Source organism: Mastigoproctus giganteus, chromosome 4, assembly GCF_048544385.1.
Source record: "Mastigoproctus giganteus isolate SK-2022 chromosome 4, ASM4854438v1, whole genome shotgun sequence".
Classification (NCBI taxonomy): domain Eukaryota; kingdom Metazoa; phylum Arthropoda; class Arachnida; order Uropygi; family Thelyphonidae; genus Mastigoproctus; species Mastigoproctus giganteus.
Genome location: NC_143578.1, coordinates 95,116,989 through 95,136,593, shown reverse-complemented (window position 1 = coordinate 95,136,593; position 19,605 = coordinate 95,116,989). Strand labels below are relative to the sequence as shown.

Sequence of the window (19,605 nt, the reverse complement as noted above, 5' to 3'; positions counted from 1 at the left end):
TCGACGATGTGCTGCTGTCATCAGGGCCAGAGGCAGTTCAACCAAATATTAGTTTTCACCTGATGAACTTTTCATTTGGTTTTCCATTTAAAATGATAAATAAAATAACAATAATTATTATTAATGTTTTATTCATAATTGAGGGCTTCTGATAACATTTCAGCCATAATTGTCGTGTTTTCCAAAACTGTTGTATGAAGGTTGCAAATGCTCATTTTGGAATATTTTGAGAGCACCTGTCAAATATTACTTAGCTTTGACTTAACTATTAATAAATATCTTTTGTTTATATTTTTATTTGTGATGCTAGTCATTATATTTTTATTTGTGATGCTAGTCATTAGGGTAACATACCATCATGAAAAAGGGTTAGAAATGTGAAATTCCTAGGTGATGCACTTTCTTTGAACACCAGTGTATGTCTATACTCATACGTAATGAGCGTTCTACACATACATTTGTAATGCGTTCTCTTATGAATAAAACATTAATAATAATTATTGTTATTTTATTTTTGTATTTAAACAATTCAAATAAAGGATGATGGAAAAATATTGCATGCCCTGGACATCATATATCCTCACTACACCCGAAATGCCCACTCTAGAATTAATTTTATGCAATTCTAGGCACTTATTTTGAGGAGGGGTCTTAACACATTTTCCATGTGAAAGGAGATTGTCCATTGCTTACACTGCAGTTTACATCCTCTAATGTATAGGAAAGCTTAAATTTAATCCTTTTAATAACTCACTGTTTTGACTGTTTTGGTCCATTTAGGAAACTTCCTTGTCTTAAACTGGCTCGTGCTTAAATGGAAGGGGCTTGACATCATCAAAGTCCTGACAAAGCACCCATAACAATTCCATTGATTAAATTTTGTCGTCGAGTCTGTCATTTGTCTTTCAAGGGACTGACTCATCATTCTCTGACTTGGTGTTATCTTTACTGGTTAGGTACTGGTATTTGATGGTGTCCAAATATTCCTCAACAAAATTGTCCATAACTGACTCATCTCATGCTAAAATCATTAAGTCCATTTGTTCTTGGCTTACAGGTGGTGATTTTGATGGTCTTTCTTTACTACTTGGTTTTTGCAGAGGTTGAACATTTCTGGAGGTACTGGCATAGCAGCTGACTGATTTTTTTTCTCTTCCGGCTTCTAAGGAGTTATATTAACTTAGTAGTAAGAAGAAATGTGTTTCTCAGTGTTAGAATACATAATCAGAAACATGATGATGCTTCCATTCTTGGTTTCTTTGCTGCAGTGCAGGTCCCAATCAAAAATCAAAGTTTTCTGACTGGGATCTTGTTGGAATCCCAGAAGAAGGGTTTATATTATTGGAATTGCTAGAATTTAATTTTACTTCAATGCCAAGGTTCCCCACCCACCACTGCATCCACTAACCATCAAGTAATATATGTGCTTCAAAGTGGAAATCAGGGCTGCTTAAGCACTACACCCTCACTTCAGCCAGCCAGAATAATGTCTTTCAGAACATGATGGGGGATGCCACAGTATGGTGGACACTTGCAGCTGTGCCATACCAGCCAACTGAGCCTTGGGAGTCAAACTAGGATATTCTGTTTTGTCGAAACAGAGGACCAAAAAAGTAGTGTCCTGCCCTAGCACCCCTTTGGATATAATAAAAAAAAATTTTGGAATGTCATAAATATTTCTTTACACTATATTTATAAGTGTCCACAACAACATTAAGTACTTTTAAAAAATTGTAGATTAATAAAATTAACCACAATATTCAAATATTTGTTAGTCTGTCAATATTTTAATATACTGTGTGTACCCCAAGCAGTATACTGATACAAAAAAAAAAATAAATAAAAATACAAAATACTATCAATAAAACTTAAGTAATTATTGCCTATTACCATAGTTCTTTTAATACTCATTGCTTGTAACAGCTGCAAATGTAAAACAAAAACTAAATTTCAGCAATAGCAGCAGGAGGGGAACGAAAGGGGATAAAGTTTAAGTTTTTAAATTAAAATAAATATGATACCCAAAAACACATTTGCAGATGCTCCAGAATTTATTACAACTAGCAACTTACCAGAATCTTCATCAGAACTTGAATAGAAACACTCCTTGTTATCTGAATAAAGTTCAGATCATTATAAAATGGCAAGCTATTATCTTTAATCAAAAAGATCATTAATGATGCAATGAATATTTATGTTAAATTAGACTGACACAGAGATAATTAAATATGCATAATAGAAATCTCATTTTATTTAGTACAAAAATTTTAATCAGAACTACAAAATAAATGAGAATAATACTGTATTAGGAAAAACTACCTTTCTTGTTCTCCCTTTATAAGGAATGTTTTTCTAACATGTGTGTGGGGAGAAGGGGAGCAAACATTTGGATTGCACAAGATATGTAAATATCTAATGGGTATAAAAATCAATTAATATTTATAAAATGCACAGTGGCAATTGGAAAATTAGACTGACTCTAGAAAAATAATAATGACCTCACGTATGAGTAAACTAACCTTGGTTTATTCAAAGTAACTTCCTTCCACATCCACTGTATGGAACAATTATGAAGTTAGTGGAACAACTGGTGGAAGACCATGACTGGTATACTGTTCAATGTTTTCAATGTTCTCATAATTGTTCATCAACTGGTATTGATATCACAAAAATAACAACCTTTCAATGGTGCCCTGGGCTTTGGGAACAAAAATAAGTTGTATGGGCTGTCTGGTGAATATGGTGGATGCAACAGTACGCAAATTTTTTGCCAGCCAAAATCTTCCCAATAATGAGAGCCTTGTGGCTTGGTGTATGTTGTGCAAGAGGAACCAACTGCCATCTTCTCCATACCAAGGCCACACACGATGGATTCTTCGCAACAAACATTTCGAAATGTCCAGATAACAAGCAGCAATAACACACTTTGGCCTTTGAATATGAACTCTTTGTGTACAATTCCCTTGCTATCATAGAAAGTGGTAAGCATGGTTTTGATTTTTAACTTTTCTTGGACTTTGTTAGCTTTGGGAGAGTTGGCAAACTTCTACTTTGCACTTTGTCACTTCATTATGAGGTTGTAGTGAAAATACCACATGTCATCAACTGTAATGATTGAATTCAGGAAGTTGGGTTTTCTTTCAGCAGCTTCAATGAGTTCTCTCCAGTGTTCAACTTGTGACTGTCATTGACCATCTGTAAACAAATGTGGAACAAACCATGTACAGACCTTTGTTTTCTTCAAATCCTGGTTTATTATTTGTCAAATGGTTTCCTTATTAATGCACGAATAATCTGAAATCATTTGGAGCATTGGCTTACCTCTGGTAATGATGTCCTGAACCATTTCAATCAACTCTTGCATTCAAACCGTTTTTGCTGGGCCCATATGTTCATCATCTTCCAGTGATTCTCTTTTATGTACCAAACGTTTATGCCACTCAAACAAACATGCATGAGACAGACAATTCACTCCATACACTTGCTTCATCATTTGAAACATGGTACTTTTGCTCAGTCAAACACAAAACTTGATGTCTGCTCTTTGTTCCACAATCCCTCCACAACACAGACACAGACACAGGAGAGACATGCAGTTCCGCTCACACTATTTTCTGAAATGGTAGAAATTTCCACTGCAGTGCTCGAGAAACAAACAAACACTCTTGCATTTCATGTTTACTTCTAGTAGATGGCAGCAGCAGCACTCACCTCACCTCATCTCATCTCATCTCATCTCATCTCATCTCATCACATCACATCACATCACATCACATCAGTCTCATTTTCCAATTGCCACACTGTGTATTGCTTAACATTAAAAATTTAAAACAAATGGCAGATAAGCAAATAAATACCAAACAAGAAATTTATGTATTAGATATGTGTACTAATAGTGAGTTATGATTGGTTACTTAAATAATTTTTGATGGATGGGGGGGAAGGCAGTTTCAGCAGTGTCACAGAAAACAGAAGTGTGTATGCAAGATTATTCAATCACAAAAGGAAAATATGCTGTGAAATTCACTGCTTCCTTATTTACAATGAATTAAAGAAATAACAAACTTTTGCTTCTTCTAACTAACCAATTAAGTATACACAAATATATGAAATAGAAGGCAGAGAGACAGTATGACACTCTACCATCTGATTCATATACTTTTATTCATCTGCTATGTTCATTAAGTAGCATACTATAGGGCTTAAATAACTATCAAAGTGTATAAGTCCATTGGTTTATAATAAGTAGTATAGTGGATTCTGGTTATTTGAGGCACCGGTCAATCGGGACAGCCGTTTATTTGGGACAAATCTTAAAGAACAGAACCCGATCGAGAAAATAGCCAGGGTTTACTTCACTTAATTGGGACAACATGCCGTTTAATCGGGGCAGGAGCCCGCAGCACTCAAGATTACCCTACGATTGTCTTCGATCATACCATGTGGTTCGGTCGGACTTCTGGAGGTCACAACCATAAAACAATTAGCAATCCCCTGTTTATTGGGCTTTTCTATTAGTGCAAACTATTATAAATGGATAGTAAATTCAATCTTACTGAATTTGCGATAATACCAACAGCTGGAATTCTGTGGGTTATCACTGTGAAATGTGTTTACACTTCCATGAAATCTTCAATCATATAAAAAAATGAATTTTCAGAATCTTCTCTTCATTCCTATTTTTTAGCTTCTTAACTTGTTACTCTCTTCTCACTTGCACGCATTATGTTACTTACAATTTGTGTGTGCCATGTTCTTTGTTATTGATTGCTTATCTTTTTTTACTGTTTTAAATTTTAACTCCCACACACAAATGTCAGTGAACAGAAATGTCAACTAGTTAGTACGTACATATTACAGTACATATTATGTAAGTGTAAATTTATTTTTATTTTGTTCACCTGTGGAAAATATTCCTCCGATTTTCACGTATCATTTAATTTTTTAATTGGTAAGGTGATAAAGTGTAAATTTGTACTTAATATACTTCACTTTTTAGCCTGTGGATATTATTCCTCCTATTTTCACTAATTAGAATCACTGTTTAATAGAATTAAAATTCAATTCACAAACGTGATCACAATGATCGGTGCCTACTACATATAATACAGTGAACGGTACTTTAAAATGGTGAGTCCATTTTAACGTGATTTGATCGTACAGAAAATAAATCTTAAAGCTGTATTTTTAACTATTTACATGAAACTCTGCATAATTTGGGCAGAGCAGCTGCTTAATCGGACAAAAATGCACTAGTCCTGACGTGTCCGAAATAACTGGAATCAACTGTATAACCATTAGGACAGCTTACCTCTGGTTATTTAAAGGCTAAAGTAACAATTAAAATGCTTAGTAAGCAAACATAAAAATACAGTATTATCTGCTGCTACCAACAGATAATATGGCACGTTAGAGAATTTGTCCCTAACCACTATAAAATACAATGATCAGCTAAGTCCCAAAATATTAATGCCACTTTATTGAACCAGATAATTTAAATAAGTTTGTAACTGTTTAACAGAATAAGCATTGAATGAAATCATTAACACTATTCAATTGAATATAATTTTGATAAATGAAGGATTTCAAATTGATTTTACACATTGAGGTTGGTTGAGTTGGGATTTATTTGGTGCATCAGCATCTATGGCCATAGTGCGCCATACATATGGTAACACATTGAGGGAATCAACGTAAGTGTATGTTCACTGCAGGCACACGTTGAGTTCGATGTATACATGTATTTCTTAAAACAATAGCTCTTAATATGTGTAATTATATGGTTGATGGTGCATAATCAATAGATTACCTCAATAATCAACCATTGCTACTCACTGAGGGACACAATAAATTTCAATAGATACAGTAGTTAACAACGTTTTTATGTTTTGTTCAGTAATTGTGCACATAATAGTAAGAAAAAATTCTAGAATACCATGTTTATATTCTATTATTTTATAGAATATAAAGACAAACCAATATGACAAAATGTTCAAGATGTGACAAATTTATAAGCCAATTAAGAATAGACACAATTTAAAACATAAATAAGTCTCTCACCAGTCAGAAAACTGCTGGAAAAATGTAATTAAGACACAGAAAGTATTTTAATGGCAAGTTTCATTATAAAATATAAAAAAAAAAATATATATATATATATATATATGAAAAGTATATGCAAATGGAGAGTTTATTAAAGGATGTATTTCTTAAATTGTTGGCATTCTTTGTCTGGAAAAGAAGTTATTTTTTAAAATAACAGTATCTTGAAAAACAATATCAAGATGTATTAATAAAATGCCCAAAATGTTTAACAAGAATGTAGGTTTTTTTGGTGTCTTATACAGCAAAATACAAAAACCTCACCAGAATTATTTTTTTTTATCAATTTCTCTTTTTAACAACAAAACAACAACTTTATTTTTCACAATCAGTGATGGCACACCATCCATAGTTAAGCCTTTTAACTTATTATAATCAGGTCCATACTCTTACATGGCTCCTTTTATTTCTTAAAAAATATCTTCAATAGCATTAGCATATGATGCAATAAAGCATCAGCAAAAAAAGAAAAAAACGAGAGAGAGAAAAAAAAAAAAAAAAAAAAAAAAAAGCTTCCCATTTCACCCATTCATTGGATCCAAAACTTTGTCCAGCAATCAACTCCCTGCTGGCTAAAGGCAAATTTCTACGCACCTCTCCTACAACTGTCTTTCCTCAATTTGAGTTTATAACCTGAGCAAGAGAAAAAATCCCATCAGCACTGATTCTGCTGAAACCATTCAAGGTCATATTCACCAATCAGACCATCTCGCAGGTGCCTAGTCTTCAGATGATACAATTTGCAGAACTTCAGCCTTTCTTGGTATGAGCACCCCTTTGTTCCCTTCACCAATCTTGTTGCCCTTCTCTGTACTCATTCTAGCAACTCTACATCCTTCCTAAAATGAGGAATCCAGACCTGTATGCAGTATTCAAGGTGTGGCTCGACCATTGCCTTACACAAGCAGATAATCACATCCTTATCCCTGCTATTAAAATTCCTGTATGTCACTAAGAAGACTCCATGACCTGCTGTGGCAGCTGTCTGCACTGCTCAGAAAACTTCATATCTGCTGCATTACTCCCAGGTCTTTTTCAATCTATACTAATTTGAGTGTAGTACCACACAGTTGGTACATTTCTTTGGGGTTGCTGCTTCCCACATACAGTACTTTGCATTTTTATTAGCCATATGGTGCAAGGAAGCCTGAGGCTTATGTTGCACCAGCTAGAAAAAAAAAAAAAAAACAATTTGAGTTACCTTGAGAGAGAGAGAGAAAATCAAAAGTAAATCACCACTGAAAGAGAAGAATGATAATATCCAGCTCAGGACCCTGGGTGTGCCAATCCCATACTCACTAGATGTGAGCCACTGCATTTGCAATGTTAAATTTCAGTTCCCACTTCTCAGCCCATCTGCCCAACTTTTCTACATCCTGTTACAGTAGAATATTGTCATTAACAGTCCTGCCAACTTTTGTATCATCAGCAAGCATGGACATTACACCTGATATAGCTTCATCAATATCATTGATAAATGTACAAAATATCAATGGGCCCAGCGCCGAACCCTGGGGGCTCCACGAAGAACAGTGTCCACTGATTACCCATCTGTCTTCTCCCACTCAACCACCCTTTTATCCATTGTACCAACGTGCCCTTAATGCCATACTGCTCCAATTTGTACAGTAGTCTTCTATGTACAACAGTATAAAAAGCTTTCCTGAAATCCAAGTATATGATATCAAAAATATTTTTTAAATCCAGTTCCTTTGTGATCACATCATAATATCCAATCAAATTGGTCAGACAAGACTTCCCCTTAATAAATCCATGCTGTGTCTGAATTATTACTGCAGTCTTGTCTAGATGATCCTGCAATGCTTCTTTAACCAGTGACTCCATTATTTTCACCAAAACAAAAGTTAAACTAACAGATCTGTAATTACTTGTGTCACCCTACGATCCCCCCCTTTGTGAATTAGGGATACATTTGCACATCTCCAACCGTGGGAACTTCTACTGAGTCCAAGGATGCTCTCATAATTATGGCTAAGAGTTTGCTTACTTCCTTTGCCACCTCCTTCAATATAATTGGATAGTTCCCATCCCCCCAGGTACTTTTCTTATGTTTAACTTCAACAATTTTTCCTCCACTTTGCTCTCAATTATTACAAAAACATTTAGCTTCCTGTTACAGTTTAATAAACTTCTGTTCTCTACTTCCCTACAGAATTTCTCATGTGTGAATGTAGATGCAAAATACTCATTCAGTTTGTCAGCTATCTGAGTAGATTCAGCAGCACTCAAACCATCGATATGAAGTGGCCCAATCTGATTCATCCTCTTCCTTCTAGAGTTTATATAAGTAAAGAAATCTTTGCTGTTTTTCTTTACATCCTTTGTCAAAGATTTCTCATAATTTGCCTTCACTTGCCTAACTTCCTCTATTGTGACTTGATTACAGACTAACTAGTATCTATCATAGGCTTCTGTGTCACCTGATAAATTATATGAATACCATGCATTTTTATTTTCTGTCACAAGTCTCATTAGTTAATCTGACATCCATTTGGGCCTAAACCTTAAACAGTATTCCTTTGTTGTTAATATGAAAAGCTTAGTAGCTTCCAAAATTAATTCCTTGAATGCTTCCCATTTAGAATTTGCTGTTGATAACATCATCAATTGGTCCCACAGTACAGAATTTAAAAACTGTATGAGACCACTGTAGTCACCTTTACGAAAACAAAAATGCTTCTCTTTATCCCTGATGGTAGTTACTTCTTTAAGTAAATCCCACATCAGTACACTGTGGTTACTGCCACCTAGTGGCTCCTTTTATCTGCAAATTCTTAATGCATGAATAATCACTGCCGATAATCAGATCAAGAGTATTACTCCCTCTGGTTGCCTCACGAATATGCTGCTATAAAAAACAATCATCCAGTAAATCCACAAAAGTCTTGCTGATACGTGAGTTACCAACCCCCAAGTTCTAGTCGATATCTGGGAAGTTAAAATACTCCATTATAAGACATTCTGATTCAATGACCCACTATTTCTCTCTATGGTTGTCCACTGCACTTATCAGGTTGTTGTATTGAAAATGATAACATTTTTTTCTGTGATATGAAAAGAATTATCAATTCTTCCAACAAAAATAGTTAACTGAGTAGTGTCTGTGCTTTCATCAAATGCCAATGATTAGTATTTCAAATTGAAATACTTATTCATTGTTTGTTAAAAACTTTAACAAATTGAAAACTTTGTTTCAATTTGAAAACTATTCATTAACAGTACCTGTTAATGAATAGTTTTCAATTTCATTTTATAAAATGCCAATGAATTAGTATTTCAAATTGAAATACTATTCCTTGGCATGAAAGCACAGACACTGCTCAACTATCTATTTTTATTGGAGGAACAGACAATTCTTTTAATACCACAGAAGAAACATTATCGTTGAGCACAACAAAAATCAAATTACTGGTGAAGATTTTTTTTTTAAAAAATAAAATTAGCAATAAAAGAATATGGAACTGATTGCAATAAATTAAAAGACTTATCTGCAGATGGTGTGCCTCAATGACTGGGAAAAATAAAGGTGTTGTTTTATTGTTTAAAAGAGAAATGGGGTAAAAAAATAATTGCTGAGGTCTTTGTATTTCACTGTATAATACACCAACAAAAATCTACATTCTAAATCAATAAAATTTGGTTATGCTGTCTGTCATCATGAAGTCTATCGATTTTATTAAATCAAAATCATCTCCAAATTACTGAGAATTTTACGAGCTACTGAATCTGAATACACTGATATGTCAATTTATCATGAAAAATAAGATGGCTTCTAAGGCAACAATACCAAAGATTTTAGGATTTCAGGGAAGAAGTGAAAACATTCATGGAACTGAAATTCCTGTTACAGAGCATACAGCTGAGAATTGGTAGCAGACTTGGTTTTTCTTGTGGATGTTATGAGTGACTAAATGATCCTAATATGAAAATACAGAAGCAAAACCAATGCATGGACGTGTAAGGTCTTTCAAAAATAATTTAATTTTATGGCAAACTCATCTAGTAAAGGACAATCTGTACAATTTTTCAAAACTTTAAAATTTATTGGCAATATTATATCAATTATTATACAAAAACTTTAAATGATACATCATTTAAAATCTGCTGTTGAATTTCCAACAACAGATTTGAAAAGTTTAAAGATATTATATTTGATATATTTTTATTACCCTTTTATAATAATGATACTGAAAAGGATCCACAAAATTTTCAAATGAGCTACTAGAAACAAAAGAATGACCAGACATTCTGGAAAAATTTAATGAATTTCTTTGTATGAATTTTATAAATATGATTTAAAGAATGAGGAATTCCTTAACTTAATTTCACATGCAAAAATGCAAATGTTATCATTATTTGGAACCACATTCAAATGTGAGCAATAATTTTCTTCCATGGAATATACAGTCAAAATATTGATCTCCTTTTAACAGAGATTAATTTAGAAAATAATTTGCATTCAACTACAACAGAAATGAACCAAATTTTGATGCACTGGTCAAAGAGATTGAGCCTCTTTGACCAGTACATCGATATTGCATTAGATTGCAAATATAAATTATCATTTTTTTTTTTTTTTATTATTATTATAACAGAAAAATGTTCACAATGAGAATTATTGCACTGCGGATTAAATAAATATGAGTTTATTTTAATTTTTTAAGAAACATGTAATAAATTAGGAAGAATCTTAATAATTTAAGTACAGTCAGTCCTCGTATAGCACGAGAGTTGTGTTCCTAGAAACCCTCGTGCAATGCAAAATCATGCAATATAAACAATAGGCCCTATGGGAAAAATAGGGTTAGGTGCTGACCACCCAAGATTGAACACACATTTTTAACCAAAACATTACCAAACACAATAAATAATTGTAATAAAATACGTATTTTATTACGACTATTACGTAATAAAATATTGTTAATGCTTTTGCTTCTGTCATAAGCAAACTTGTTTTTTGTTTGATTTTCTATCCAAACAGATGACAGCCACTCCATCTCTTCCAATTCTTTGTGTCTTAATCTAATGGATTTTAATTACACTTTGAGTTGTTCCTGCTATGAAAGTTGTTTTTATTTTCTCTGCATTCTTTGTAATTCTCGGCGTTGCCTCATTTAGGTCTGTAGCACATGCAATATCACATGGTCTTTCATTTCACTCAAAGCGTTTCACAATTTCATATTTTTTCTCTATCGACAGAGGTGGACTGGCCATAAGCCTTACTGGGGAAACCCCGGTGGGACGGAGGCCGGTGTGATTTTGGCCATAAACCATAGTATGAGGCCACTATTAATTTTCCCCGGGTAAGAATTTTTGACCCAGTCCACCTCTGTTTATCGATATTGCTTTTCTTTTTCTCTCCAAATCTGCAGGAAGAATCTTAATTTAAGTACAGTCAGTCCTCGTATAGCACGAGAGTTGTGTTCCTAGAAACCCTCGTGCAATGCAAAATCATGCAATATAAACAATAGGCCCTATGGGAAAAGTGTCTTCACCAGGATGCTTACTTTTCACACCTTTTAAGCATTTTACTCAATTTTAGGGCATAAAGCACAATTACAAAAGAAGGAGGCACGCTTGATACACATAAACAAAGCTGTAGCAACTGAATAAACAACACAGTAAAGGCAGAGATACACAATTAACACCTCACATTTTACTAAAGCACATTTCTAGGGATTACTACCATAAAACAGTAAAAACAATTTCCAGTTGCGTTTCTGCTAGTGGAATCTGTTATAAACTGGTAGTAAACTAGATCTAATTGCATTTGCGATTATACCGATAGCTGGAATTGTGTTGGTTTTTACGTTATTATGGTGAAATGTGTTTCCTCTTCACTGATATAAAAAACAAATACATTTTCAGAATCTTCTCTTCATTCCTATCGTGTTGCGTTAGGTTGGTGTGATTCTGCGTTCGACTGCCATTTCTTGTAAACACAAAGGCAAATCGTGCATAAGCGAATTCGGTTCGTGTTATATAAGATATCGTTCCCCTATTTATAAATCGTGTATGATGGAATTCGTGTAGTGTAAACACGTGTTATACGAGGACTGACTGTATATGTGAAGTTTACAAAAACTGCATATATCCCATATTTATTTCAATTGGCCTGCCATTCTTGGTCTAGAACATATCCAGAACGGTTCATCAGACCTAAAACATTCATAAAACATTCCCAATAATATGAGAAGAATCATGCAGTCTAACACATAGGTAAAAACTGGTCAAATGAATTTGCAATACAATACTGGTGTGAAGAGGCGCCTCTGTAGCCAGGTGGGAAGGAGCAGCAGTGCGTAGCATACGCTTCTTGATTAGACCGGGGTTCGAGCCCGTCATCACCAAATACGGAGGATGTGGAAAGGTCAGGGAATGACCACCGCATATCCCGGAGCAATATGGCCTTAGTTGCTAATGCTCCTTAAAAAAAAAAAAAAAAAAAAAAAATAACCAAATAAATAACTGGTGTGAAGAAGGATATGTCAGACCTTGTCGTGGAATGGGTGTAGCAGCAGAAAGCCTCATCTAGATCCACTTTTGTCAGCTAAAAACCAGCTAGGGATACAGTGATTAGACAGTGGAGGTGGGAAAAAGGTGCCAGGTTCAACAAAAAGCAAAGAAAAACAGGCAGACAGAACAGAGTGAAAAGAGCTAAAGATCTGGATACCTTCATAAGTGTGATAAACAAACTAAACCACTGAAAACATTGAATGCCAATAGAAAACTGAGGATTATATAACCATTTATCCCAATTCAGGCAGACCACCTTGATGACAAACACACAGTATATCAATCAAGAATTGCAACAGATGGTTTGGGTTTTTTTTTTTTTTTTTTTAGGAGCATTAGCAACTAAGGCCATATTGCTCCAGGGATATGCAGTGGTCATTCCGTGACCTTTCCGCAACTTCCGTATTTGGTGGTCACGGGCTCAAACCCCGGTCTAATCAAGAAGCGTGTGCTACGCACTGCTGCTCCTGCCCACCTGGCTATGGAGGTGCCACTGCAACAGATAATGAAAGGAAATCACAATAGTAACCTTAATGAACTGACTTGAGAGAGAGAGAGAGAGAGAGAGAGAGAGAGAGAGAGAGAGAGATAGTTGGCAGAAATGGGGTAAATAGGACTTACACTTACACCTATCAAAACCACACTTTACAGAATAGGCCACCATGGTCATGTAGCTGCTTATTAAATCAAAGCTGTCTCCCACCAATGCACATCACTGCCTATCCCAGTGCACAGGTTGGAAGCATCAGACAATAGAGCAGTGGCAGAATGTAAGAGGCATTTATTAATCACAGTACAGTCTCAGCACTAGACAGATACACCTGTATGAGCAAAGAATACTTTTATCCAAACTGTCCATGATGAAGTCTGGTAATGAAGGTGCAATATTATTGACCAAGTGATCTTAGACCGGTGGTTATTGACAAAACCATGAATGTGCAATTCTAAGACTTAGCAAGGCAGCATCATTTAGAATGTCATGATAAACGTACGTTTATCATGACATTCTAAATAATTTTTCTTTGTTGTAACATTTCTGTAATGATTCTGAGTTGTGACATTTCTGTAATAATTCCATATGATTCTGAGTGGTAACATTTCTTTGGAAAGGGACTGTTATTTGCATGAAAAAATCCACAGCATCAGCATGAAAAAGTCAACAGCACAAACTATAGTCTTACTATGGTTTGAGGAGAATAATCTCGTGAGCATGCCATTTCTATAAGAGAGTCGGGATGAAACATCCTATTTCATTCAAGCAGAGAACTAGCTACAGCCTTATGGGAACAGTGGGTAAGATTACAGTCTCCACATAGCAAGCACTTGTAAGAAAGTTTCTGGTATATATACAGACAATTTTCAGACTTAGCAAGTGAGAAATGTGCTAGAATTCAAAACTAGTCTTTCCAGAAACAATGACATTATAAGGGATTAATGTTTCTGATCAAGGATCTGATATGCAAATTTTTATACATATGAATGCAAAGAGCATATCTAATTCTTGTGATCACATACAAAACTACAGTAAAATGTTTAGAAAGATCTTACCTTCACTATTCTCAATTTCTAAGTTCATCTGGATTTAATACTGTATATGCAGTAGAGAATATCGCCCATTTGCAGTTAACAAAAAAAGGAACACCTTTATCTTGATTGCCAACACCTGAAAGGGCATTTTTGGGAAATAACTTTTGGAGAGACTAAAGGTCACTTTATACCTTTCTGAAGAATGTAACTAGAGAAGGTTGTTTTAGCTACACACTGCTATATAGGTAGTGATATGGGAGAAGCCTAAACAGTGGACACCATGTTAATCTTGTTGTCATGTTCCAAGTTTGGAAACTGCTAAAAACCTAATAACCCATGAACATTCAGTGTTTCAAACCCTTCCTCATCAAGTTATGATGAGGAAGGGTTTGAAGCATGCATCATTTGTCACTATTAATACCAACTTAAAACCAAATTAATCAGAGAAATATGGATTCTGCTTAGAATCTACATTTCCCCGATTTTTCCCTTGTGTCTTAGACCAAAACATTCTTCTCTGATATTATTATTATGTCATACGGTGCAAGGATGCCTGAGGCTTATGCTGCATCACCCAAAAAAAAAAATTCTGAATTACACTGAGAGAGGGAGAGAGAGAGAGAGAGTCAGAATTAGAAGGGAATCACCAAGAAAGAGAAGAATGATGATATCCAGCTCAGGACCCTTGGTGTGCCAAGCCCATACTCACCAGAAGTGAGCCCCTGGGATTCAATATGCTAAAACTCATCACCTCTCTGCCTGATTGTGGCAATGAAATCTAGTCTGTTACTGCTCCACTCCACTCCATCTCTCAGCTGAGTTTCAGATTTAAACATTTTATGACTTCTAGATCCCCTGTAAAAGAATGTTAAGTCCCCCCCCATGTGATGCTGATTCATATTAAATCCTTGTATGCTTTTTCTAAACTTTACTGTAGCCTCTGGAGAGACCTTTCTAGCCATTCCAGTCTTTTCTAACTTAGTCCACTCCCTGTGTCAAGAATTGGCGGACTAAGGGAAAATCGGGCCCTAGGCAAGATTCTCATTTCGGGCCCCACCTAGGGTTGCCACCTTTCAGAAATTGTAAGGGAGGACACAGTTGAATGGGTTAAAAAAGGTACTAAATATAAAAATACATTTGAACTCTATTATTGAAGTTGCCAACTTAAATCAAATAGTTCATAACAACACACAACAGAGGCAGTGATTAAGTAACTAAATCTACCTAATCAATGTGCGACTAGCGCTATCTGGTGAATCATCACATATACCGCACCTGGCGCGGTATACACGATGGTTCACCAGATAGCGTGCCATGTAAAGATGCTTTGATTGATTGGCGCGAAACAAGCAGAACATTGTTTGTTATTTTGGTTTTTAGGAGCATTAGCAACTAAGGCCATATTGCTCCGGGGATATGCTGTGGTCATTCCCTGACCTTTCTGCATTCGCCGTATTTGGTGGGCACGGGCTGCAGAACATTATAAATTTATTTAAAATAAAATAATGAAAAAATGTATAATAAAACCGTTTTATGGCCCTAGGCAGTTGCCTAGGCCAAAGTCTGCCCCTGGTGTCAAGGTATATAATATTATCAATGGCTTACTACCATAATTCCTGAGCTGAATATCATCATTCTTCTCTTTCTTGGTGACTCCTCTCTCTCTCTCTCTCTCTCTCTCTCTCTCTCAGGGTAATTTGGGAATTTTTTTGGCTGGTGCAGCATAAAACTCAGGCTTCCTTGCACCATATGGCTAAAAAAAATAATAATAATCGCAATTCAAAATACAAGCCTTTAATTAAATTTAAAGTCATAATTAACACTATGCTACGGTAAAAATATAATACAGCATAAAACTCAGGCTTCCTTGCACCATATGGCTAAAAAAAATAATAATAATCGCAATTCAAAATACAAGCCTTTAATTAAATTTAAAGTCATAATTAACACTATGCTACGGTAAAAATATAATACATGTAAAATATCAAATAAATAGAACATAAAAAACTGTACATTTTTGATTAGGTATGTAATAAATGAGTATAAAAAATGTAAAACATAAAAACTAAAATCGTGTTGCAGCCCAGCTTTTGACAACAATGTCTTTCTGAACTATATTTTCTTATAATAGCAGCCTCTTAAATATAGAAACAGAATGTGGGAACAGAACATGATCCCATGGTGATGTCCAAAGTAATTATCAAAGGTTATTGTTATTCAGCTAGGCAAAGAAGTGATTTGTTACCCCATGTAAAAATCAGGGAAATGAGTCATGTTAGAGCACAAGTGAAATAAGATGAATATAAACAACACTGTCCAAGTTAATGGTAGGTACTCCTAGTGTTGTAGATGTGAATTACCTGTAATAAGCAGGGGCACTGCTGATTTTTTTTCATATGACAATAACAGAACAGAAGTCTATATGATATTCTTCCTGCCCAAAGATTCACACGGCTAAATACACATATCTAGTACTAGTAGAAGTAATGGGAAATGATTTAAGCAAGCTTATATAGCATCAAAGAAAAAAAAAAACCTACAGAGTTCACTCATCCCTCCAAGAATTTCTCTAGTTCTTCCTTGAAATTATTCAGCCTATTCGTTTCCACAACAACAGATGGAAGTTGTTCTAACAATCAACAACCTGCTGGAAGAAGGCAAACTTTTGCATATCTATCCTGCAACCATCCTTCCTCAACTTGAATTTATGACCCCTCATGTGTGCAGTCTCAGCAAGTGGAAGAATTCCATTTACATTCAGCTTACTCACAATCCATTTAAGGCTTTAAACACCTCAATCAGTTCTCCCCATGCCTAGTCTCAGGGTTGCTGCAATTTGCAGAACTGAAGCCTTTCTACGTAAGAGCACCCTTTTGCTCCCTTCACCGGTCTGGCTGTCCTTCTCTGCATCTGTTCCAGCAGATCTACATCCTTCCTAAAGCAAGGCCTCCAGACAGTACTCAATACTGTACTATATACAGTACCTAAACATGGCCATACACAAAAGGATAACCACCTCCTTATCCCTGCTAACAAAGTTTCTGTATATCATTTACAAAACCATTAGAGCTATCCTGGCAGCATGTCTGCATTGCTCAGAGAATTTCATGTCTCACTGCACAATTAACCCCAAGTCTTTTTCATTCTCCACTATCCTGAGTGTAGTACCACACACTTTATAAGTTACTCTGGGGTTACTGCTCCCCATCTGCAGTACCTTGTATTTGTCAATGTTAAACTTCAGCTGGCATTTCTCAGCCCATCAACCCAATTTTCCTAGATCCTGTTGAAGTAGTTAACTCTGATGACTGTCGTTAATGCTAATGCCAATCTTTGTATCATTTGCAAACTTACAAACTTTAAGCTTGATTTACCTTCATCAATATCATTGAAAAATATTGAAAACAACAATGGACCCAGCACTAAACCATGAGACCTACGCTAATAACTTTAGTCTACAAAGAGCAGTGCCCAATGACAGCTAATTTCTGTCTTCTTCTTCTTCTGCATAAGCAGAAGAAGAAGCAAATTATCCAGCAAAAAAAATGCTGTGATTGCAGTATAATTGCATTCCTGTCCAGATGGTCCTGCATTACTTCTTTAACCAGTAATTCCTAATTCCATTATTTTCCCCAGAACACACTTTAAGCTGGCAGGTCTGTAATTACTCACGTCTCCTTTTGATCCCCCTTTATGAATTTGGGATACATTCACACACCTCCAATCCACAGAGACCTCCCCTGAATCCAAGAAGGCTCTCATAATTATTGCTAAGTGTTTGCTTACCTCCTTTTCTGCCTCCCTTAATATAACAGGATAGATTCCATCCACCGCAGGTGCATTTTTTATGTCCATCTTCAACAATTTCTCCTCCACTTTCCTTTCAGTTATCACAAAGTCATTTAGATCTTCATAGTTTGATAAACTTCTGAAATCCACCTCCCCATTCAGTTTGTCCACAAAATGAGCAGAGTGATCAATAGTTAACCCATAAGTAGCCAAATCTGATTCACCCCCTTCCTTCTATTGTTAATATAAGCATAGAAGTCTTTGCTGTTTTTCTTTGCATTCTTTGCCAGACTTCTCTTAATCTGCCTTAGCTTCCCTAACCTCCTTGACTTGATTACAGAATAATTTATATCTACCATAGCCTTCCGTATGCAGGACCATACTTACACTTCTCTGGGTCCCCTTTAAAGATACCAGAGTCCAAAAAAAAAAACTTGGATATATAATCAGAAAAAAAAAAAAAAAAAAATTTTTTTTTTTACTGATCCATTTAAACACAAACATTGTAATACTATGAAATATAGAGAAGAGTACTTTGTATCGCAACAGCCCATGAGGGTGGGTACAATGACCAGTCACATGGCTTTAGCAGGTCATCACGTGGTCAGCAAATCGACTTCCATTGTCGTGTTTCATGACCAAAGTCTGCTGCCCTTTCACAAGTAGTTCCTCATTTCACATCACGATGCTGGGCAAACACCGCAAATTTTGGCCCCCACCAGAATTGAACCAGGGCCACCTGCACTGTCAGAACCGAGCTACAGTTCTGACTGTGCTCAATTTATGTTGAATTAAACTATTCCTCAAATAGTTTTTTACTCATTTGAGAACAGAAAATGACCATTTCCTGCTCACATTATTAAAAATATTTTTAACATTGTTTCAACATTGGGAAATGTAGATCTTAGTCCATTATTAATGATATTATACATTTCATTCATATTATTTTATTCTTTAATAAACAGTAAAAATTGGATAACTTCATCTTTAAACTTTTCCAAATCAATGTCATTTTTATATATACTTATTAATTTATCGATATTAGTGTTGAATTCGGTTTCATCTAAATCAAGATTTATAAATATTTTAAAAATATCTAAAATATTGCTGTATACTTCTGTTCGTCTATTTATTTCAATAATTAATCTATCACAAATGACATTGAATGTACTGATAATAAACATTTCTTTCCCTTCAAAAATGACTTCATTATCTCTCGTTTCGTCGCATGTAGTTTTTCTTTTTTTTTATTTTTGTATTGCCATTCATCAGTTAATAATTTACCTTCTCTTTCAATAATATTAAAATCATTTCTAATATGCAAAATATTTCCATGTAATGATTTCAAAAGATCAGAACCATGCAGTAAATTAAATGAAGAATCTTGTAGCGATTTACCTGTTTCATTTAATATATTTAATATTTTATCCTAGAGGACAGTACTCAGCAATTTTTTTTTATTAATTTAATACATTCTAGATGTGCTACCGATCTTTCATGTTCACTTGGTGATAAATTAATTAAGGCTTCTTTTGTTAATTTATAACCATTTCAAAGAGCTGAGACAGCATCAGCCCTAGCAAACCATTTTGTATCGCTTAAATTTTTCAGTGAAAGTGAATTTCTTCCTAAATATTGATTTAAGACATT

At 35.0% G+C, this 19,605-nt stretch overlaps 1 protein-coding gene across 2 annotated transcripts in view; it reads right to left on the bottom strand.

Moving 5' to 3' along the window:
- Window positions 1-19,605, bottom strand: part of LOC150086924 (F-BAR domain only protein 2) — a 726,598-nt gene that overhangs the window by 324,101 nt on the left and 382,892 nt on the right. For both annotated transcript variants that reach the window (XM_090372823.1, XM_090372824.1), the window contains one exon: window positions 2,073-2,114. In XM_090372823.1, coding sequence (XP_090228949.1) covers window positions 2,073-2,114 — 42 coding nt within the window. The remainder of the gene's footprint in view (window positions 1-2,072; window positions 2,115-19,605) is intronic.